This window comes from Trachypithecus francoisi, unplaced genomic scaffold (assembly GCF_009764315.1).
Source record: "Trachypithecus francoisi isolate TF-2019V2 unplaced genomic scaffold, Tfra_2.0 Lachesis_group7, whole genome shotgun sequence".
In the NCBI taxonomy this organism is placed as follows: Eukaryota; Metazoa; Chordata; class Mammalia; order Primates; family Cercopithecidae; genus Trachypithecus; species Trachypithecus francoisi.
The window spans coordinates 88,157,295-88,181,525 of record NW_022681472.1 but is presented as its reverse complement, the minus strand read 5'-3'; the positions used below and the strand labels follow the sequence as shown (position 1 = coordinate 88,181,525).

The 24,231-nt window shown below is 45.7% G+C and overlaps 2 protein-coding genes across 2 annotated transcripts in view; one reads left to right on the top strand and one right to left on the bottom strand.

Moving 5' to 3' along the window:
• Positions 1-9,583, top strand: part of SLA (Src like adaptor) — a 57,996-nt gene extending 48,413 nt beyond the window's left edge. Inside the window, exons 9-10 of the mRNA XM_033202287.1 lie at positions 8,708-8,824; positions 9,315-9,583. Coding sequence (XP_033058178.1) covers positions 8,708-8,824; positions 9,315-9,339 — 142 coding nt within the window. The 3' untranslated portion in view covers positions 9,340-9,583. The remainder of the gene's footprint in view (positions 1-8,707; positions 8,825-9,314) is intronic.
• Positions 1-24,231, bottom strand: part of TG (thyroglobulin) — a 273,793-nt gene that overhangs the window by 109,451 nt on the left and 140,111 nt on the right. The window contains exons 36-40 of the mRNA XM_033202283.1: positions 15,568-15,702; positions 13,919-14,083; positions 9,651-9,870; positions 7,965-8,058; positions 5,502-5,661 (exon numbers count right to left, since the gene is read on the bottom strand). Coding sequence (XP_033058174.1) covers positions 5,502-5,661; positions 7,965-8,058; positions 9,651-9,870; positions 13,919-14,083; positions 15,568-15,702 — 774 coding nt within the window. The remainder of the gene's footprint in view (positions 1-5,501; positions 5,662-7,964; positions 8,059-9,650; positions 9,871-13,918; positions 14,084-15,567; positions 15,703-24,231) is intronic.

Below are 24,231 nucleotides of genomic sequence, written 5' to 3'. Positions count from 1 at the left end.
CAGAATTCTGTCCTAACATTCAACCCAATTCAATAAACGTTTGTTGAAAAATCCATGATGTGCATTAAAAAGTTTCAGTGCTTTATTTCTGAAATTTCTCTATTCAAAAAGCCTTTATACCTCCCTCATTCCTACTGCATCAAGTGCAAACTTCTTCCTGGCTTTCCTTAGTCTGGGTCCCCATCACTGCCCAGGGGCCGCCCCCTCTGCTGCAGTCTGTGTGTCTCAGCCCCAGTTCTCCTCCTGAGGTCCCACCTCACTCAGTCATGCCACAGGCACACTCTGTGCCCCATTTGATGTGCTTCGAGGCTCAGGCCCAGGGGCCAGACACCAGAGGACTGGTCTCAGCTGCCCATAGGGAGAACTGACCTGAATGGAAGCCCTCCTGGCCTGTGCTAACACTATTCTCCATCTGCTGCCACCTGCCCTGATCTGCCCCATACCTCCTGGCTCCTACTCCTTTGCTCAGAGCACCCAGCAAGCATTCACTTGCTCCCTCATTGTTGAATTAGCTCTTGTTTGCTCATTCGATCTCTTCAACGATCTGATGGAAGCCCCTTAGCACCATTCTATGCTTGCCCTGGTCTTGCCAGAGAACATCAACAAGAGGCAGTGTAGTGTAGTGGCCATGAAGCCAGGCCAGCTGGCTGCACCATGTGCAGCCTTGAGGGGCCCTGGACAAGGTAATGTTTGGGTGCTTTGATTTTCTCCATCTGTAAAATGGGGATGATAATAGCACTTCCTCATAAGGTTGAGTAAATTAGTTAATACTTATAAGGGGAACAGAACAGTGCTTGTCATAAAGCACCATAGAAGACTAATTTCTAATAAAATAGAACAAGTTTAGGTTCTAACATGTTGCTGATGCTCTTAGCAGTGTGTCCTTGTTGCCAGCCTGCCTGTGAGGGGGCACCTGCTGAGGGAGCATTCTAAGCCGGTTTTGGGTAGAGAGGACAGCAGACCTGCTCAGTAGGCCTCCGTGTGCCCCAGAGACGATGAGGTCATGGCGTGTGTGGTTACCGTTGGCAGCCGGACCTTCTGTCTGGTGTTTTGGCCAAAGCACATTTCCTCTGCTCTCACATCCTGCAGAGCCCATAGGCCCCTTGTCCAGCCTCTCCTCCTGTGTCCCAGACGCCATCGCCCCAGTTCCCTTCACTGCATTGCTTTGCCAGACAGAGAGGAACAACGACTTGGTGCCAGATGCCCCCTGGAGTCTGTCCTGCTGCAGGGTCCAGTCTTGGGGAAATGGCCTCCCTTCACCCAGCAACTGCTTCCTTTCTAACTGCTCACATCCATAGGAACCAAGACTCCCTTTAAACACTGGGCTGGGTTTGCCTTTTTTCATCAGAGAGCATGTGTTTGTCTAGTGGGCCTCAGGACTGGCACAAGCTTCTGCTTTCATTTTCCTCTGGTCTCTTTCACAAAGTACCTCTGGAGCCTGGGGCTTTCAGGGACCGTTTTCACTCTGGGATACAGCAACAGACGCCGTACACATTTATCAAATGAGATGATACTCGTTAGGGGTTGCTCAGCCTGGCTCTGTGAGTGACAGGGCTGCCTCTACTGAGATCAGGAGGCAGTTCTGTGCCAGCCACTGGCCAGATACTGGATCAGGAAATGATAAAAACAGCCCTGCCTTGGAAGAGCCCCTGTCTAGGGAAGAAGTGGGGAATGAACATGGGTGAGTCCTCACACACTTCATCTCATGTGAGACGCCCTGCAAGGCTTAGCATCTTCCGCTCACAGACAGGCAGCCTGCACTGGGATGGGGAAGGAAGGAGCTGCTCAGAGTTTTGGCCCCATGGAGCCACAGAGCAGCTCTCAGACCCCATCCCGCTCAGATGCAAAGCCACATTCCCTGCGGAATCCTAGGCTGAGGCTGACATGTAAAGTAACCAACTCTTTCTAAACCTATCTTCTGAACTGCAATTTTCAATGACTTAAACTGGAAAAATAGAGAGATGAAGAGAAGGAGCACAGGAAAGTTGGAGAGCAACAAAATGATCCTGTTGGACCTTGTAACAGTGGATCCAGGACATCAGGCAGTCCACAAATCCTAGAGAGCATCCAACACACAGGACGAACCCCAAGGTAAACTGTGGACTTGAGTAAATCATAACGCACCACCTTCAGCTCATCAAGTATAACACGTGCCCAATCAAAGCATCTTATGAATAGTAGGGGAAGAAGGAGGGGGAGAAGGGAGTGTATGGGAACTCTCTGTCATTTCTGCTCCACTTTTCTATAAACTTAAAACAGCTCTAACTAATAAAATCTATTATTTAAAACATATGAAAGAGGGAACGGTTGCACTAGTGTCACAGGCTTATTGGGGGATTAACTGGGATGAAGGACTGGCCCCTTTGGGCTTCAGGAGGTGAGCATCTGCTTCCTGTTGGCCTCTGCAGGGTCAGGCTCAGTCCCGTCTCTGAGCTCGCCTGAGGCAGGCGGGAGACGGCTTCTCCATAGCAGGAAGCCTGAATCTGCATCACAGCTCTGCTGCTGCTGCTCCGCCCTGCCCCTATCTCTGTGCCTCAGTTTCCTGATTGATTTGATGAGGATGTGAACATCTTTGCTCCCCTCTCAGAGCCGAAGAGCAGGGAGGCGCAATGTGAGAGATTGGGAAGCTTGGGAACATGGGACACACGAGGCAGACTAGGAAGGAAGGCAAAGAAAATGGCCTGTGTCTCACTAGTAGAATAATTTATAATCCTGTGGGTATATACACAGTAATGGGATTGCTGGGTCAAATGGTATTTCTGGTTCTAGATTTTTGAGGAATCACCAAATCACTCTCTGATAAAGACACATGCACATGTATGTTTATTGCAGCACTATTACAATAGCAAAGACTTGGAACCAACCCAAACACCCATCACTCATAGATTGGATAAAGAAAATGTGGCACATATACACCATGGAATACTATGCAGCCATAAAAAAGAATGAGATCATGTCCTTTGCAGGGACATAGATGAAGATGGAAGCCATCATTCTCAGCCAACTAACACAGGAACAGAAAACCAAACACCACATGTTCTCATTCATAAGTGGGAGCTGAACAATGAGAACATATAGAAACAGGGAGGGGAAACAACACACACCAGGGCCTGTTGAGGGGTGGGGGTCAAGGGGAAGGAGAGCATCAGGACACATACCTAATGCATGTGGGGCTTAAAACCTAGATGACAGGTTAATAGGTGCAGCAAACCACCATGGCACATGTATACCTATGCAACAAACCTGCATGTTCTGCACATGTATCCCAGAACTTAAAGTAAAATTTAAAAAAAAAAGAAGAAAGAAAGAAAGAAAGAAAGATAGATAGAAAGGAAGAAAGAAAATGGCCTGTGGCTAAATGAATGCGAAAGACGGACCCTGTTCAGCACAGCTGAAGAACAGGGAATCAAAAGGGCATGTCCAGCCATCTGAGGGAGCCCCCTGAACTACAGTATTTCTTGGTGTTCCACCAACAGAGTTTAAGGCACAGGATGCCACTTGTGACTGTGGCGATAATGTTTCTCAGCCTCACTGAGCTCCGCTGACCCATCTGTGAAATGGCCGCTCCCTGCTGGCCTCAGAGATCTCCTGTGAGAAGTAGATGAGGTAATCCAGGAGAAATATCTGGTGAAGACAGACACACTCCATAAGTGTAACTTTCCTTCTCTCTTGCTGATGGTTTTTCCCTTGAGCAAAATGAACAGGCAGGCTTGGTGCACATCAGGAATGAGTGGGGCTGGGTGTTCTGGAAGCTTCCGTTGCCTCCCCAAAGGCTGCCCCTGCCGGCAGCCAAAATGAGTTTGCTTCTCCAGAAGCACATGAATTCTCAACAAGATTACACTCTGTGAAATCATAATCCCCCGCCCACTGAGGGACAGATGACATATGGAAACTCTTTTCTGTCTAGAAACGCTCTAAGACAACAAGACAGCCATGTCTGAAAAAAGCTCCCCAGGCCCAAACTCCTTGGGGCGAGTCCTGATGTCACTGCCTCTAGAGGAAGGGGCTACCAATGGCATAAATTATGGTCAGTCTTGTGTTCACACAGAGGAAGGCAAACCCAGGCAAAGAGATTTCCCTCTTCAAAGAGGAAAATAAACTCATGTGTGAATAATTCTTTAAGCACTCTCCAAAGAGCTTCCATAAAACTCCAGTCACCGTATTCACTTCTCACCACCACATATACGTGAAAGAGGATGGGGATAATTCTCCTCTTTTTACCACCAAGAAAACTGGGATTTAGAAAGGCCAAATGAGGGACCCAGGGTCTCTCAGAGCCAGGAAAGGGGAAACTCTGTCTGTCCTTGGATTCCCAGCTGACCCTGCTCCTCATCAAAAAAATCTAAAATCTGTTTCTCATTCTCGTCTACATCGACATCTGGTTCCATTTGCCTTAACTCGTTGCCCATTTCATACGTCTAGAATCTTCTTAGCAGCACCCAAGGCCTCACGCCATGTGGTCATCCAGGCTTCTGCTCATGCTGGACGCCGACTCCACACATTCACACACATTCTAGTCCATCTGGTCATTCTGACTACTCTATCTTCCATTCACCCACCCATACTTAGCATGTAGGACATCTCAGATCTTAAATGAGACCCTTGGGAAACAGAGATGAAGCAGTCACTATCCTCGAAGATGTGCAAAACTCAAGTCTCTGAAAACCTTTTACGTGTATTACCTCATTTAAGCCTCGTCGTAACTTTAGAAGTCAGGTAAAATTATCCCCATTTTACCGAGGACAAGACTGAGACTGGGTGAAAGGAAAGGTTTTGTGCGAGGTTCCACAGCCAGAGGTGACCCTGGGCTCTTCAGATTCCAAGGCCAGTGAGTCTGCCCCAACCACTGCAGCTGACACATTCCCTGCTGCAGGTAGTAGCTGGAGGAAAAGACATGGATGGAGGATGTTTGGGTTGATCCAGGGCCCACTTCAGCCCTAGTAGTCAGTGGGAAAGATGGAGGTCATAGACGGGGTGATCAACAGGTTTGTGATAGGGGCAGTCCATTGGTCACAAGTGAGGCCAGTATTAAAAGGAGGTGAGAATCTCCTTATTGATACAGCCCTGATTCCAAATCAGATGGCTTCCCTGTGGGCAGAAGAGCTATATAACTCATCCCCTAGGGTTGCTCAGGGCAAGTCAATTCCTGGCCCTGCTGTTCCCTGACTGTATAATTTTAAGCCAGTTTCTAATCTTCTTGGGCCTCAATTTCCTCTTCAAACTACACACTCACACATATGCACACATCGCAAGTTAAGACCTGTAATGGACTTGGAGCAGCGCAGCTCAGACATGTAGTAAGTTATCAATAAATGGCAACTGTTATCCTTGTCTATGGGTGTCAGTATCCCTGGACGGTCTCCCAAATGTGCTAAAATTTCTACTGTGTGCCTAGCTTGGCTGGAGGAGGAGCAGGGGCAGTGAGGGGATGGGTCTTGGTGAAAAAGGGGCTGAGCCTTGGCTCAGGGGGTCAGCAGCTCCCACCAGAGGCAGCAACTCACCAGAACTCAGGAAACCGAAGACACCCACTCGGTAGCTGGCAGTGACCACGATGAGGTTCCCAACAGCAGCCAGGAAGGAGCCGTCGATAGCCGGCCATCCTTCACTCCCCTCCCTGTCCATGGTGTTGTGGAAGAACACCAGCACGGATGCATTTGGGGCCTGTGGGAATTGGAGAAACATGAGGCTAGAGCATGGAGAAGGCACCTTTCCCATGCTTGGAGCCTGATTCTTGGTTGACACAGGACTCCTCTGGCCAACTCTGTGGCATACTTAGCCCCATGCAGTGGACAGAGTTGTGTCCCTCCAAATTTATACATTGAAGTCCTAACCCCCAAGACCTCAGCAGTTGACTGTATTTGGAGATAGTGCCTAATGTGGTAATTAAGGTAAAATGAAGTCATATTTGTGAATCCTAATCCAACAGGACCAGTGTCCTTATAAGAAGAGGGGGGATCAGGACACAGGTACAGAGGGTAGGCCACAAAAAGACACAAGGAAGAGAAGAGGAACATCTACAAGCCAAGGAGAGGAGCCTCTGAGGGAACCAATCCTGCAACACCCTGATCTTGGACTTCTGTCTCTAGAATTTTGAGAAAAATCTCTCTGTTGTTTAAGTCACGCAGCTTGCAGTGCTTTGTTATGGCAGCCTGAGTAAACTACTGAACCCCATTCATAGAGAAGGAAACTGAAGGTCACAAAAGGTGAGGACACTTCTCCCACATTGCAGAGTGAGCAAGTGTCAGGGATGGCAGCTCCCTGCAGACCTTGAGCCCATCTCATGGTACCACACAGTCTTCCAGCTCCCAGTTCTGGCCCATGGCTTATTCTAAAAAAGCATTCTGGGTCCTTGGCATCCCTTGGATGCTCTGTGACTAGACCCATCTTAGTAACACAGAGTTAGTTTAGTATGCACTTACTAAGAGCCAGGCACTGTGCCGGGTGTTTACAATGAGGTCTCAAACAGTTCTGTGAAGTTAGCAGATTCTTATTATCCACATTTTACAGATGAAGAGGCAGAGGCTTAGACATGTTAAATGATTTGCCTGAGATCACACAGCTAGGAGGTAGCAGAGCTGAGGGTTTGGAAGTAGGCTGACCCTATTATATTAGAATCGTGTGCCTGAGCTGGGGATCTGAGGCCCCACTTCAGGCCATGGGATATGCAGGCACCTGGTAACTCATGCTCCATCCAAGGTCCTGTGTCCTTGTGTCATCACCACTCCACGTATGATGGTCTCAGACAGACACAGATGTTTCTACACAGAGGTCCCCTCACAAGAGCAAACACTGCCTGAGGACCTGCCCCCATAAGTGCTGTGCTAAAGGCTCTCGCCTAGAGTGTATCATTTGATCTTCCACCCAAGGAGGTAGAATCTGTGGTGAACATAAGCACCCCACTCTACAGCTGTGAAAGCAGAGGTGCAGAGCAGTGGAGTCATTCATTGAAACGCCTTACAGAGAGGAAGGGGCTGACCTGGAGTCTCTTCTTCTGTGACATTCCAGCTCAGATGTCACCACTTGGTGGTTGTGGATTCTTCAAATATGAGGTCTTTTTAAATGCCACAGAGAAAGACCAGCTTGAGTAGTCTTGAGTTCATTTTTCCTGTTCTGTGGGACAGATCAGTGAAGGGGCCCTGTACCCCCTCCTAAAAGTTCCCTGACTCATCTTTATTGGGTAGCTTACCAACAAGGGAAAAGGCCGTTTGGCTTATGGCTGCGAGGCAAGGGCAAGGCACAGAAGGAAGGGGCAGTCCTCAGCTCCTGCCTCAATGACAGCCACAAGAAGTGTCCAGGAGGCTGGCCCCTCCTGTGTAGGGCCTGTCACCTGGAGACCAAGTACTGCCCATCTGGACTGAGGCATCACTGCTCCTCCCTCAAGGTCAGGATGGGACCCAGACAGCCCAAGGCAGAAAAAGCCAAACTCTCTGTTACTGGGAAATGCCCTAAGGAGAAAGAGCACTGGCTTTGGAACACGGCGACAGGGATGAGCCTCCACTCTGCCCAACTGAATATGCTTACGTGACTCACTTAGCCTCTCTTAGCCCCAGGTCTGCACCTTTAAGATAAGGGTAAATATATCATTCTACATTTTTCTGTCGATCAGTTGATTGATTGATTGATCTATTAATCTATCTATCCTCCTAGAGTGGATGTGAAGACCAATAAAATCACAGATATAAACGTGCACTTTAAACTGCAAACAACTTCCACAGTCTTCTTCCTGACACTATGTAAAAAACACACACTCATGGTCACCACTCACTTGTTCTAGCCACGAGCTCTGAGGACCAACTGACCAAGTCCATACATCACTCACTAGCTGAGTGGCCTTAGGCAAATCACCTAACCTCAGCTCAGCAGGCCACAGAGGAGGAGACCAGACTCTGCTGGCCACAGTGGGGACATTGGATTTCTAATGGGACAGTCTTCAGGGCAACCATAGCAAGTGCTTCTGAACTCACCACATTCTGAGGGATGAACACATTGAGATACAAACAGTCTTCACTGACTCCAGGAGACGTGGATGTTCGGGTGCCTGGCTGCCAGCAGCTGGCCCTGCAGATACAGACTGGGTGACTTCCAAGACATGTTCCATCACCACCCCTCCCCACCTGCCACCATGGTCAGAGCCCACTACCCCATTCCAAAGCCTGGCATCCCACCAGCTCTGCAGAAATTAGGCAGCTTCAGGAAATGGGAGTGGCAGTGAATGGAAGGAATGACAGAGTGCCCACCACTCTCTGGCCACTGGCCTGTGGAAGAACATTCCCCAGAGACAATGCATCAATTTAGAGAAGGCTGCTGATGCAACAGCTTGAGATAGAGAAGAAGACGATGAAAACCACTCAGGACCTTGGCCCTTCTTTGCTCCAAGGGTGCAGACTCGCAGACTCTCTTCTGGAGGTGGTGACCTACCTGCTTTCTACACCAGTACAGAGTCCTGCAGTGCCAGTTTGAGCATCTCCCAGTATAAGAGCTGAGACTACAGCTGTGATTATGTCTAATGGCAGCACAATGGTCATCTACCCAATGAGTGACTTGGCTCATCACCCAATCCTCACTAGCCCTGGACTACAATGACCCAAGCTCTCAACTACTCTCCACTCAAAACCTATGTGACTCTATTACTTCATCTGTCAAATGGGTACATCCTAACATGGTAAGGCATTTTAATTCATGCATATTTGTTATTTTTCTTTAACAGCAGTGAAGCAGATGGAAATCCATGCCTTTCCACTCCCACAGCCACCATCCTAGCTGAAGTCCTTATCATCCTTTTCCTGGAGTACTTCAAGAGCCTCCTAGCTCATCACTCTATCTGGTAATGGGCCCATGGACCTGCTCAGCAGCCAGCCATGGTGGTAGTGGGTATGGAGAGTGCAGCTGCCTGAGGATAGAGCCATGGGGTACCTGTTGGGAAGGAGATTCAGGTGGGAAGGAGAAGAGCAGCAGTAATAAGTGCTGTTTTCACAGGTACTCTGAGTATGCTTTAATTAGAAAAAAATCACAATATTGTTCTTCAATACGCTTGCTATTTAAAGTGATATACACATGGAAAAGAGGAAAATGAAATTTTTGATAGGAAAGAAGATAGGATATGAGTGCTTTAAAAAAAACTTGCAATTTTGTTCCTAGTGGGAAATTTTTCATTAGCTCATTTACTTTTCCTTCAATGCTGTGTCTCCCAGCTTCATTAAGATCAGATGTGGCCAGGAAGCAGCGCTTGGCCACTGCAATACGTGTGCAAGTGATGTGTGAACCCTACTTCCAAGCTTATTCCATGGGAACTTCTCCTGTCAATTCTTTCACAGCCTCTCTTCCTGGATCAATATCTGAGGGACCTTGGAAGATTCATGCTGAAGAAGCCAGAGCCTCCATCAGCCTGGGTCCCTGAATCACTGTATGGAGCAGAGCATACAGGCCCCTCCATCACCAGATGGGCTTTACATGAGCAAAACAGTGTTAAGCCACTGATACTAGGAGTTTATCTGTCACAGCACTTAATGATACCTTAGCTAATATATTCCATCCTCCATACATTGCTTTATCCACAACGCACTGCTCTGCTACTGGGTCCCATTTAGATAGATTAGAATGGAGAAGATTTCTCTGAGTATTTACCAAGATGTGCTCCACTCAACCCATACCTTGGCTTGCTGGCATCCCAGGAGCCTGTCCAGTTCAAGGGCTCTGGTGCCTGGAAGCGCCTCTCTGCCAGGGGCGGGGCAGCATATGGAACTCCAAGGAACTGGTCCACTTGCTTCCATGAGGTGCCCACCTGAATGGCCTGGGACCTGCCCAGCAGGCGGCCATGGGTGACAATGGGCACAGAAGGTACAGATGCCTCATAGCTGAGCAGAGAGATTCCTGTTGGGAAAGAGAAAGGGGTGAGGAAGGGGAGAGGCCTCAGTGAGTGCTCTCTCCACTGGCATTCTGAATGTGCTTTCAGCAAAAGAAAAATCACTGCTTTTTGTACCTTGAAAATGTCAGTCATTTATTCAGACCCCTACAGCTTAAATCTAGTCAGGTTTTCAATGTAAACAAACAAACAAAAAATTGGCAAAGACAGCTGATCTTTATTAGGTACCGAAATGCACAGTATGCAGTGCTAATCCCTTCTATACATGGGTTCAGGCCCAGGACCCCTTACCAGCACCCTGGGGCCTTTTGAAAGAACAGAGAAGCAAACAGTACCCAATCCCCTAGGGAGGCCTGGAGTGCGGCCCCACCTTTAAACATAGCCATCATTTCTGTGGTGAGATGTGTGGGTTAGTCATCCTGAGAGAGATGAGTAAAGAATAGAATTTCTTCAGCCACCCCATGTCAGATTTTGCCGCCAAATGAGTTAGCTGCAGACTTACCAAAAAAAAAAAAAAAATATATATATATATACTTTTAAGACTTTTGGATTTCAAAATTGCAGTGTAGGGGTCGCAGGCCCACATTTACATTTCATTAGTGAGGGAATAGATGTAGAGGTGGAGGCCTAGGGCCTGCTAGGATCACAGACGATAGAGAGTGATGTAGGATTCAAAGCCACACCTTTCTCAACCCCAGCTCTGACCACACCCCATGCGCAAAAGGTTGGGACCAGTTCAGAGCTTTGCTTCTCTCTGCGTCACGGGTGCCCTGGGTGCCCCAGCTTGCGAGGCCATCCCGCCCATTTTTTCATGTCCAAATCCCTCCTTGCCCACAAGGCCAACACTGGTGCCACCTGCCATGCCTCCCACCCCGCTCCGTGCAACACTAATCGCCAGCGACATTCATCGGTTTCTCCGTAGCCCTATCTTGTTTCCTCGATGACATTTTCTTTCATTCATTGATTGATCCGGTAAACTTTTGTTGGGCCCAGGCTCAGTGCCAAGTACTGTTTTCAGGAATTTAAGACAGGCCTGTCTGATGCCACACAGGACTCAAAGCCCTGCACAAAGGAAGCAGTGAACACTCATGGAGAGATACTTCAAGTGTGTGTGAGAAGTCTCTTATTTCTGACACGTAGATTTGGTCTGCTCAACTCCACTCTCAGCTGATTGAAAGACAAAACTTTTTGCTTTCTCTGCAGCTCCTTCTATAAAAATATGTATCTATTGCAGTGGTGACTAAACAAGACAGTGCAGAGAGGAGGCAGACAGACCTGCAGACAGACCAAGAGGCGGACAGGCAGACAGAAGTCCATCTACTCTGCAGGAGCTTTGTATCATATAGAGATTCTTAACTGAAAGTAATTTTGCCCACAGGGGACATTTGACCACATCTGGAGACATTTTTGGCTGTCACAGGGGTCAGGGAGAGATGCACTGACATCCGGTGGGAGAGGCCAGGGCTGTTGTTACACATCCTACAGTAGGCAGGACAACCACTGCTCCCACACATATACAACAAAGAATGCTCCAGCCCCAAATGTCAGTGGGTTCTGAGGTTGAGAAGCCTGGGCATCATGTCTGTCCTTGATTTGCAGGTCACCATGGTGAATTGGTTAAGGAGTCAAGCAGATCTGGGTTTTATGCTTATGGAACAGCTAGTTACTGGAAAAACTTTACAGTCTTTCTGCCTATGAAATGGGAACAATAGTGTCTCCTACAATACAACAATGTCAGGAATAAATAATAATACCTGTAATGTTCCAAGCCCAGTGCCTGAAAAATGGCAGAAATCCAACACACAAGTAAATGAATGAATGAATGAGTGGAAGGAAAAAAGGAAGGAATTGGTGGGGGTGGGGGGACACAGGGAGAGAAAAAAAGAGAAAGAAGAAAAATAGAGCAAATGAAGCCTTCTCTGTTGCAGAAACATTGGAATATGAGTTAGAACTCAAAATGGAAACTTGGGCTGGAAAGAAACAGTTGCTGTTTTTTAATCTGACTTTAATCACAGATCAAGGCTGATGTTACCCCCACAGTCCCTCCTCACAAAACTTCCTGTCACAATCATAAATCCAGGGGTCTTGGGCAAGCACTCAGGCTGCCGAAGTGCTGGAACCTCATTCTACTATGCAGCAAACAGCCACATTTTATGTACGTGGCATCATCCAAAGGCGGGAGCAAAGCCAGAACAAATATAAAGGCTGAAGAATTTCGGGGGAATACAGTCCTGCTTTCCCATGGCAGTGGTATTCAGTCTTCCCTTCAGAGACTGCCCAGTGAATCTCCAACTTAATGAGATCAAACATGGGGAAAATGTTAGATGTGAGGTTATCTCTTTCAAATTCTTTAGCAGAAATGATAGATTCTTTCTAGAATACCCACAGAGGCCGTGTGACTACCCGGGTTAAGAAAATGATCAGTGGCCATGTGTATCAGCTGTAAACAAATAATGTCTGCGTGAAAGTTGAGACACCTGTAGATGTGTATGTGCACACATCTTCTTTTGGAAGTGAGCATTTCCTATTGAGTTTTAGTCATGCTGAAGTAATACAGAAGCAGTCTAATTTGTGTTTTACAGAACTCAAACCTCAATTTAAGTCATTTTTCAGCAGAACTACCACACAGATTGGCTACACTGTTGTGAAATATACTGTTAAAATCTATAATCTCAGCACTTTGGGAGGCCAAGACGGTTGGATCCCTTGAAGTCAGGAGTTCAAGACCAGCCTGGCCAGCATGGCAAAACCCTATCTCTATTAAAAATACAAAAATTAGCTGGGCATCGTGGCATGCATCTGTATTCCCAGCAAGGCATGAGAATTGCTTGAACCCGGGAGGCAGAGGTTGCAGTGACTTGAGATTGTGCAACTGCACTCCAGCCTGAGTGACAGAGTGAGACTCTGTCTCAGAAAAAAAATCTACATAGCTTGACTAAATAATATAAATGTCCAGATAAAGAGAGGAAAGACTTGCGATTGAAGGCCTGACAGCTCATCACATAGCAATCAAGGCATTCTCAGGTCTGGAAGACACTCTTGTGGTCTGAGGGCTGAGGTTGAAGAGGGGGCAGAAGAAGAAGATATCTCTGGCATCAAGACAGAACCAAAGGACTGTCAATGCTCTAGGACAGCATGGGGCCAAATCTGCTGCTACTTGGTTTTGTAAATAAAGTTTTATTGGAACACAGTCACATCTACTGGCTTACATGTTGTTTATTGCTGCTCTTATGCTACAATAGCAGCTGATTAGTGTTAACAGAAAAGTATGGTTGTAGAACCTTGCTCTAGAAGACAAGATGGCAGATGTAGCTAACAACTTAGCAGTCATTAATTTCATTCAATAAACATGTCTAGTTGGGGAGGGGCTTCCCCTAGATGCCCAGTCCCTGTTTCCTGTTCTGCAACTCTTAGCAGTCTTACTTAGTGATGCATCAATGGCTGCTCCCTCTTGCCTTGCCTGGAGCCCCAGAACCAACACAGTATCTGACATGTGTTTTAAAACTAAACTCAGCTGGAACAGCTTCTCTCTCCAAAGTGTTTATGATGCGATAGTTAGGCTGCATGGCTTTGTGGGAGAGGATTGCATGTTGAGATAGGTGATCTGGCTCCAAGTTCCAAGCTCCATCATCACTAGCTGTGTGAAATCACAGAGTTAACTTAAATTCTCTGGGCTACAGCCTTCTGATTTCTAAGACAGAGATAAAGCCCTTATCCTGCCACCACACAGGAGTGGTATGAGGACCAAATGAGATAAGGCCGGTGAAAGAACTCTAAACTATAAAACCATAATAAAAAGTGGGCTCTTTAATTATTTTACTAAGAAACTCCTCAAAACCAAGATGGCTCTATAACTCAAAGGAATAAATGAATAAAAGTGATACAGAAGTAGGAATTTTTTCTACCTTCCTTCAGTCTACCTCAGGTGAGTGCCACCTAGCCCAGAACTTTGGCCAACAAAAGCCACTGTCCTCCAATTCACCATGTGTTTAAATAGTCCCTTCCAGCCAGACCCAGTTTCCCAGGATGGCTGCAAAGGCATAGGCTTGGGCTTACCTGGCTTCCGGTAGATGTGGGTGGCCTCTTCACGAAGCAGAAGTCGGCAGTTCTGGCCCTGCAGACTATATGTGCAGCTTTGAGTATCAGCATAGAACATACATCTCACAGCCCCAGGTTGGGTCTGCAGAGTGGTGATGAGACAGTCCTCATGTTGGGAACATTCTGCAGAGAAGAGGGAGAAGAGTGATGCTTGGGCCTCAGAGATGTTACTTCACTCATGCATCCATCCAGTCATCCATCCAACCATCCACTCATCCACCCTTCCATCCATACATCCTACTATCCAATCATGCATCCATGAATCCATCCATCTATCCAACCATTCACCCATCCACCCACCCACTCATCTACTCTTCCATCCATCTATCCTTTCATCCAATCATGCATCCATGAATCCGTGAATCCATTAATCAGTCATGCAATCACTCATTTATTTGAGCACTACAATAAATCCTAAGCACTGTACCAGGGCATGGAAATAAAATGGTAGCAAGGGGAAACCCAACCCTCTGATCAATCTACTTTCCATGCAGCATTAAGGTCTTTTTTGTTTATTTGATTTATAAATGTGCTCTTGTTATTTCCCTGCTTAATATATCTCCATGGCTCCTCATGGGCTTAAGGACTATCTCAAACAAGGGTCTCCATACTCCAGGCTTTATCTTCAGCCCTGTCTTCTTCTTCTGTCCTTCAATGACTCCTCAGCTGGCACCATACCGACTGTTCAACCAGGGACCATGCCCTTTCCCATGCATGTCAAGTTCTGCACTAGACAATTTAAACTATATGACATTCAGTCCTAAGAACAGTTCTGAAAAAGTGCTGTTTCATTTGATTGGTCAGGTTGTTGACAGCCTAACAGCCCTATTTATACCTCAATTTCTGTGAATGGTACCACCCAGACATGTGCAGTGCATAAACTGCATATCTGTACATAGTGGTCCAATCTGCAAGATATCCATAGCTTTGTGAATATTATTATCCAATGTTGCAGAGAAGGAGATTCATGGAATTCATAGAACCTCAAAGGGGGTTAGAATCTTGGCAAGGGTATAAATGTTATCTGATGTCTGCCTCTTTCAGAAGCTAAAATTCTTTGTAGAACATTCCCAACAAGTGGTTACCTAGCTTTTGTTTAAATACCAACAATGACCAAAAACTCTCTAAAGGAATTATGCATCTGTGGGCAACTTTGCCTATTAAAAAGTTATTCAACTGCATTGAAAAATGTCTCCTAAAATTTGACTTTTACCAATACAGTAGCTCTTAGCTGTATCCCACTGGCCAGACAAGTGTACTTCCTCCTCACCACAACAGCCTACCTGCTATCTGGGGTCAGCTGCCAGAGCTGCCATGCATGTGCATCTTTTCTGCCTCAGACTAACCCACTAGATCCTTCTTCTGATCTTCCTCTGACCTGGGTTTATGTCCCTTCTCTTCTGGCTGGCATATTCCCTTGGACACCTTGGCTGCCCTGTGGAGTAATGAGGAGATTTCACCCAGGTCTTCTTCCCCAGGTTAATCCCTTACTTCCAAGCATCCCAGGTTATCGTGGTGTCTCGTGTGTTTTTCTAAGGTGAGGATCTTGAGCAGCACTTGTGTGAGGTTTTGTCCTACCCTACCTGGGGGTTGGAAACTCCCCTTACCTGACAAACAGAGGTCTCGGACAGCAGAGAAACTGCTGGTGGCAGCAGTGCTGACATGGGCAACATCAAAGTGCCTAATGGATGGATCAACAACCACTGAAGAGAGGGCCAGGGACTGCCACGAGTCCAGAGAGACTAGGAGAGAAGGCAAGGGACAGTTACATGCAGTTGCCACCTGGTGAGTAATAAAGATAGCCGTGTATTACCCAATATCCCCAAAAGCAGCCTCAGGGGCACCCTCCTCATGGTCTCCATTCCTGTGCAATCCTATAGCTTGATCCGTCTTTCCATTCTACAAGTGTTCATTACATTATTTATGAGCCAAACTCTGTGCTCAAGCCTAGGAATACAAAGGTTGAAAACAGAACGAAACAAACAGAAAGCATGGCTGTTTCTATTAAGCAGCTCATAGTAGAATAGGAGAGAAGTTGAGAAGAAAAGAAAAACATTATGATATAATTGTTACAAAGCAACAGTTAGAATAATACAAGGTAATAACGATATTAACAGACATACCAGGTTAATCATGTGGTACTATGTTCAGGTCTTTACAGACACTACATCAGTTGCTATCAGTTGCTTTCTGTAGGGAACACTGTGGGGTGCCATCCAGACCCCCTGCAGGACTGAGACCCCACTGCAGGACCAAGGCTCTCATTTCCCCAACTGTTGTTAAGCTGATGACTGGCAGCTCCCAACTGAGTCTCTCTCCAGGAATTGCCTTTGATCTAAGATAACTGCCTCCCCTTCCCCAGAGATAGCCTGCATCCCAACACCGTCCATGTGGGTAGACAAAGGTTTGGACCCCCAGCCTCAAGATGGAACAAATCTGAAGGGCCAGCCTAACTTTAGAGCTCACTGGAGTATCAGTGGGGCGATCATTTGATTTGCATCAAAGTTCTTCTTCCTCTGGCCAATCCTGCCCCTCACTTCCTTCTATATCCCAAGCACACTCTGCACCAAGCTTCTTGCATGCAAATCTCCATCTGAGAGTCTGCTTCTCAGAAAACCCCAGTGAAGACGTCTTCCTTTAAATATGAAGAAAATAAGACACAAGAGGCTAAAATGACCAGCTTGTGAGGGCACTGTTCCTGCTCAGTGGGACAGGATTGGAGCTGGCCTTTCTATCTAGTGAAGCTTGTGCCTTTCAACTGCTCTCCAGTGCTGCCTCCCCAGTCCTGTACATAGGACATGGCTGTCTCAGCACAGGGGAGGGAAGCACAGGTGTAGCAGCCACAGAGATGGCTTAGGCAGAGGTGACGAGGTGAACTCGTCCCATCTGGTGCAAGGGCCATGCCCAGAGCCAGACCGAGTGAGGGGGATTCTGAAGAGTGGGCTTAAGTTTCCACTTAAGTTTCCACTGAGACAAAGGACTGTGAGTCTAGTCAATGGACCTATCATACTTTCCACAAATAACACTGAAGAGTCTGAAAGGCTGGCTCCCAAGATAGGCTTCCATGATCATTCGGAAGCACTGATTCCAGAACACCCCTGGAGAGATGTTCAGTGGGGCATCAGTGATCATTAATAAAGAAAATCTCTCTCTCTCTCTAACATACACACACTTTCTTGCTTGCTTTTGTGTTTTCTTCTTTCCTGTTTTCTTGCTTCTTTTCCCAGAAGACCACAGTAGTGTGTCCTTTAATAAATATTTGGTAGCATTTACCTTGTGTTAGCAGAACACTATGGCGATCTCGAGCATAGCATTTTGAAGGTTACAAACCATATTCACTTCATCATCATGTTTGATCCTGACAGCACCCAAATGAGGGATTGGGTAGGGGCTCTAGTGACTCTTTCACAGATGAGGAGTCAGAAACTCAGAGAAGTTATATGACATTTTTCAGAACACGGAACTGGAAAATAACTAGGCCAGAACAGAATCAGACATCTTGGCTCTAAGTCAATGCTCCTTCTATCCCGTCTGAGTTTCCTATGTAGCTGAGCATCTTTTCCAGAACATGATCCCCAGGTATGAAAGGGTCTTTGCCTTTGATAACACCATGCTCTTAGCTATACAGGGAAGCTTATAATTTTTATCTTAAACCTGTCTTTGACAACCAGCACACTGGTGGAGAGTTCACTAAAATTAGACTGGTAAATACAGCAGCAAAACAATCTAGTGCCATGTTTTGGTTGCTCAAGCTGCTATAACAGAATACCATAGACTGGGTGGCTTAAACAACAAACATTTATTTCTCACAGTTTTGGAGGCTGGAAGTTTGAAAGCAGGGACCAACATGATTGGGTTCTTGGTGGGGGCCCTCTTTCTGGTTAATGGATAGCTGTCTTCTTGCTGTATCATCACATGGCAGAGACCAGAAAGAGCAAGCGAGCCCTCTGTTGCCTCTTCTTAGAAGGTCACCGACCCCGTCATGAAGGCTCTCCACCCTGATCAGACCCAAAGGCCCCACCTTTTAACAACATCCCACTGGAGGTTAGGGTTTCAACATATAAATCTGAGGAGGATGCAAGCATGCAGTCTATGACATGTCTATATATTTTTATGTAAAAACAAGAAAGAAAAAATAAGAGAGAGAAAAGATTTATCCAGAGAAGTTGCCAAATAATGTAACCAGTTTCACACAGGCCCGGCAAGAGGAAGGTAAACCTCCATACTCTGTCCTGGAGCAGTGGGTACCATCCTAACACTCAGGAACTGAGTCTTCCTGAACTTGAGACCTGGCTTGACTGCAAGAGATGCTGGGTTTTCATTTTCTTAAGCGTCCTCCACATGTTGCTATTTTCATGGTCAATATAAGGGGCATTTTTGCAATGGGACCAAACTGAGCTGCATATTTTTAGAGAGTGAGAACACTGCAATTTTAGAGAAGCTCTATGAAAGGGTTTTAGGGATGGACTCACCAATTATGGTCTTAAAATGGAAGCTTTGGCCACACTCTGTGTTTAGGTTGATGTCTGGGAGAAAGCACTATAATTAAAGAGTGAATTTCATCTCCGAGTGAAAGCCAGTTCATCTGTCGCCATTCCAGGGCCCAGAGCCAAGTCCTGCCATGCCCTCCACCTGCCACTGTCCCCAGGCCTGCATGAACCCCTGGATGAGCCACTGCTTCTGTGCAGAATCCAACATCTGGGAGGTCCACAAGCATCTCATGAAAATTCTGAGAACAAACTCTTTGTGGAGGCAGAATGATGATGCAGCAGGAAAGCTGGGGCTCTTGGTAGTATTTTGTAAGAGTTTACTATTTGCTAGGAACTTGCAACACTGCTGCATTTAGTATTCATGATAACCAGTGAGGTGGGTACTGTCACCGTCCAAGTTTACAGACAAGGAAACAGACAGTCCAGTAATACACCCTTTTGCTTAGCCAATCGGCTTAGCCAGTGTTAGCATGGCTAATTAAGTGGTAGTGCCAGCTAGGGCTGGAGCCAGCTCTTGCAGGTACAGAACCCAGAGTTAGTACATCACAGACTTCCCCTCCAGATGAATGAGGTGGTAGCAGCTTCCAAGCTCACCCAAAGTGTCTTTTCCTAAAAAGCAGAGTCTATGATTTATTGATTCATTTTTATTTTTTTCATTTTTCTATTTTTAGTTCATAGATTGCAATGCTAGTGTCATTTATTTTAAAATATAATCTCTCCTTTAATTCAAAATGCATGCTTACTGCATCGTAGGTACTTATCTGTAAGTGAATTTGTTTTGGTGGGTGCTTCTCCTTTTCCATACATCTCTTTGCAGATACTGGCTCTACCCCCATCCTGCTTAAACCATAGTCACTCTGCATTTTATCATCAAATGGTGAAAGTCTCTCCACATTATTTTGTTTTGTAAAACATCTCCTTGGATATTCATTCTTTTGGATAAAATTTACCATTTCAATGTTCGAGAAAACTTCGTTGGGTTGTTACTTGGAATGATCTCAAAGTTAAACACTAATTTGAGAGAAAAATTTTTAATTTGAATATTATTTAATAGTATACTTAATATCTGATGCCATTAAAAATAGAATGTGGTATTATTCCATTATATTTTCAAAATGGTTATTGTTGACATAGAGAAAAGCTATTTAGTTACGTGTTTATATTTTCTAACAGGACACCTTACTAAACTCACCATCAATAAAACTCACAGATGTGGGTGAGACAAAGACATTGGTTCAAGATATTCTATCCTCTTAGTGGGGTATGGGTCCCCTTTACTGACCCGGAGTGGCCACCTAGACTGCTTTGTCTAAAGATTCGACTAGAAGATTCCTAGTTCTGTGTCACAATACTTCAGGCTCCCTTGACACTACTTTCCTTAATAAAAAAAAAAAAAAAAAAAAGAACTTCTAAATTAGACATCTTTCCAATAAATATCTCATTAATATATGCCTATGCCTTTAATTGTCTTTAATTCCATCATAAAAATTATAAACTGAAGCCCTGTTTTTATAGTCTAAAATTATAAAGTTCTATCCTTGTCTAAAATTATAAGTTTGAGTTCCATCCTAAAACAAATCCTGATCAGGGTAGAGTCCCAAATATAATTTAGACTTGTGTTCTCCAAAAATGAAGCTAACACTAAAACTCTACATCCACTAAAATACTCAATCTGGTCTAATTCTAGTTTTTGTTTGTCTATCTGGCTATATTTTTGGTCTATGTAACAATATTTGGCCCAAGAAAAATTAAAGACTTTAATGGGCACAACAAAAGCCGTGTAAAAAATCTCCAAACTAATTGATCTACATACTCAGTGGAAACAAAAGGACTCCACAAACTTAAAAAAAAGAATTAAAAACACACAAAAAAACGTACAAAATCAACTCTTGTGTTTTCTTCCATCCCCGTCTCTCCTCCTGGTCTTACTCCTCCTTCCAGCTCCACTCCAGTCCCATGACATTTCAGATTTAGCATAAAAATAAAGTACATAATTTTAAAGGCCTAAATTAAAAAGGCTCTGTCTTTTAAACTCTGCCTGCTTTACTAAACTCTTGCAATAAAAAATAAATCATCCCAAACTAAAACAACAAAACACCAGACAGCCAACTTCCAGTCAACATTCCAGCAAATATCTCCCTGGGTGACAGGAGTTTACTTAAAAAAATTAACATGAAAATGGCCAAAATAAAATTCTCAAACTTTAAAACATGCCAGGTTTTCTGAGATTCCAACCAACTACAGGTTATGGCCCATTCTAATACACATTTTAAAACCACAGGCCAAATCACATTAAAAAATTCAAAACTGAAATCATGATTCAAAAAACCTACAACTAAAAAATTAACATTTCGTCTTTTAAATTATTTGCCTATTTTTTCCTATTTAAGTCTACCGACTTTTCTACTAATATCAAAATAAAACTGACTATTCATAATATTAATAGGCTCTTTGTTGCATGGTTACTTTGAAAACAGGACCAAAACTACATTCTGGTCTAGCAAATATATGCCTCCACAGGGCTGTAGTTTGGGGACCTGTGATATTAACTAAGTCAGCTGTGTATCTTTGTTCTTTCAATTGTGTATTCATTCAACAACTGTTTACAGGCCTCCTTTGACACTTCAGGACTGTACCTGACAGCCAAAGGTGGCAGCCTGAAAAAACAGTCTAAGAAGCCAAAACAAGATGATTCTTACCGTCCATCGTAGTTCTCAAACTTGGGTGAGTATCAGATTCTCTTGAGAAATGTGACAAAAATTCCAAAGTCCAGGCCCAGTTTTCACGTCAAAGAGCCTGGGCCTCTGTAGTCTATTAACTGTCCTGGTGATTCTGACACACATCCAAGTTTGAAAATGACTGTGGTCTCTAAGATATCCTTTTTGGTTTTGGTTTTGTTTTGGCCATGGTTGCTGGAGACACAGCTTAGACTAGTGAAGAGACAGTTCTGAGTTCTAAACCTCACTCAACCTGACATGTGTGTCCTCAGGCAAGTCCCTTAACTACTCTGAGCAACTCTAATCTTAAAGATCTTTGGGTTACGTATTGCCCTTGTTCATGATCTCTAATAAACATAACGTCTCTCAGTAGATGACATATGGACCATTGCCTTTGTGGGGTAAATTAATCCATCAGCACCTTTGCTCTGAGGCCCTTGGATCCAGGCCTCAGGAAAGGAGTCCTTTTCCTCCAGAGCAAGGAGAAGATGGAGTAGGAGGGAGAGGTGAGCCAAGAGGAAAGCCAGACAGGTTGGCTCCTACAGAGTGACTGTCCTGCCTGGTAAGAAGAAATGCCCCTCCGTGCTCACTGGCATGCTCCTTAGTGGTATGAGACCACACAGCCCTCTGCGCACCTCCGCGGGAGCCAACGCTGGTTAGAGAATAACGTCAGGGTCCCCTTATATTGCCAGAAATCAGAGAAGAGTTAAATACACCCAGCAGCTGACACTAACAATCGGCTATGAGTGTATGTCAAAAATGAGACACAGTAAAGCAGCCAGATCACGCTGTGTGACTTTGGGCAAACCACTCCCCTTCTCTGAACCTCAGTTTCCTCATCTGTAAAATGGGGATATTAAGAGACCGTCTCTCCTAGGGTCATAACCACAAATGAATGAGTTACTAGATGTGAGCTGCTGCCCAGGGGAAATACTCAGCAAACACAGCCACCCTCACCATCTCTGGGTCAAGCTACTTGGTTCCTGATGCTGTTTGGACACCATCATTTCAAAATGACAGGGCTCTCAGCCTGGATGGAAGTACCAGGGATGTTCTTTAAGGGGCACAGGAGCCCAAACTACTGCCAGTGATGTCCCCACCAAATATCTCACTTCTGACTTCCACCTGACCCCTCCTCCCCTCGCCCCACTGTCCCCCTGTCCCCCTATCCCAGGGCAGCTTGCTTCCTGCCCAGGATGGCCTCCACAGTCTCTCACCTCCTGTGTAGTGTGCCTGCAGGTGCCATGGGCACGGCCTCAGTTTGCGCAGGAAACTTGCTGCTGAATTGAAGCAACATCTATAAATCTCAGCGTTTCAAGGTTTCACAAGCTTAGCATGTCCCCAAATGAAGCCATTACTGTCCCCCAGTGCTCCTTTTCACTCCTACACTGTGTTCTTTCTTTCCTCAGGGAATGTTTCCACCACTCGCTCCATTGTCCAATCCAGAAATCCTATCATCCTTGCTGCCTCCTCCCAGTGGAGTCTACGTGCTCAGCCCCTCTGGGAACTGTCTTTTTCTTTTCCACCTGGTTCTGGCCTCATCAGTTTCACTGCAGTTACCACGTAGGCTCCCAAAAAGGGCCTCCTGATCATGAGCTTCAGTCTGCTCAGGCCATTCTCATGCTGGTGCTGGGATAACCATTCTAACATCTGCATCTGGTCACAGCACTCACCATTTATGGTCCTCCAGGGTACCAGGCCGACCTGTGGTTGGCAGGGTCGGTCACTCCAGCTGCATGGCAACCCTCCACTTTTACAGGGTGGTCCTGGGTGCCCCCTACTCTCACCCACTCACCAAACACAACACACAATCAGAAGTGAAAACAATATCGATTTACTATGTAATTTCAGTTACTTATGTTGACTCACATTGATCTTCATAACAGAGGGGGACACTGAGGCACTGGAGGAATGACCACAGGATACTCCCCCAGATCATAGACACACCACCTAAGGTTACAGAGGCATCATTCAAGGTCACAGACATACCCCCAGGGTTACAGAGGCACTCCCAAGGTTATAGAGGTAGCCCTAGGTCACAGGGCAGAACTCAGCTGAGTTCCTACCAGCAGGGCACAGGGACTGTGCTTTTCTTCTGCTGTGCTACAGTCTTGGACCTCCTCATTGAGGTGGTAATTGCCAGATCAGCCCTCATTCCCAGCAGCTAATAGGCACCTTCCCAGCCCTTATCCAGCCCCACAGCATGGTGGTTAAAGGTCTTGGTGACTCTTTCAGTGAGCATGAGTAGCTCACCAGCAGGCCCTAAGACCTTGGAGGAGAATATGCCCTTGGAAGTAAGAGGCCCTGCCCCTTCCATGGGCAGAAGAGCAACAGTGGCCCTGAAGGAAGAAAGACTTATCAAGGTCACACAGCCTTTTTCCTCTGTTACCAGATAGACTAGCAATGAATGCTACTGTCTGTTTAGCAGGCTGGAAGTGCTTGAAAAGTCATGTAAAGATTATCTGGTTCCATCTAATGGTACTCCATTGAGATGAACAGTCCTAATCCTATTTTATAGGAGGGAAAAGTGAGGTTCACAGAGGGCCACTGACCTCGCCCAAGACCAAACAGCTGAAAGGCAGCAAGTCAGTATTTGCACCCAGGACAGCCCTATGTGGTGATATCCCCCTGCAAAACAGACCTGCTGGGGGACAGGGGCAGAGGAGAAGGAAGGGTCTGGGAGGGATAATGGGGGCAGCTTGGGATGACAACCTGGAGGCAGCACGGCTGCAGCCTCTGCACAGGCGGGCCTCTGGGTGACATGGAGGCACTTCTATTCCTTTCTAGAAAGCACCATATCCCCTTTTTTAAAGCTTAACTTCTATTTTTAACTGACAAATTATAATTATACATATTTATGGGGTATAATATGAGGTTATGAAATGTGTATATGATGCAGAAGAATACTTTTTTGAGATCTATTGCACAGCACAGTGACTATAGTTAACATATTGCACATCTCAAAACTACTAAGAGAATCAATTTCAAATGTTCTCACCACAAAAAAAAAAGTCTCCGAGGGATGGATACGTTCATTTGATTGATTTAATCATTCCACAATGAT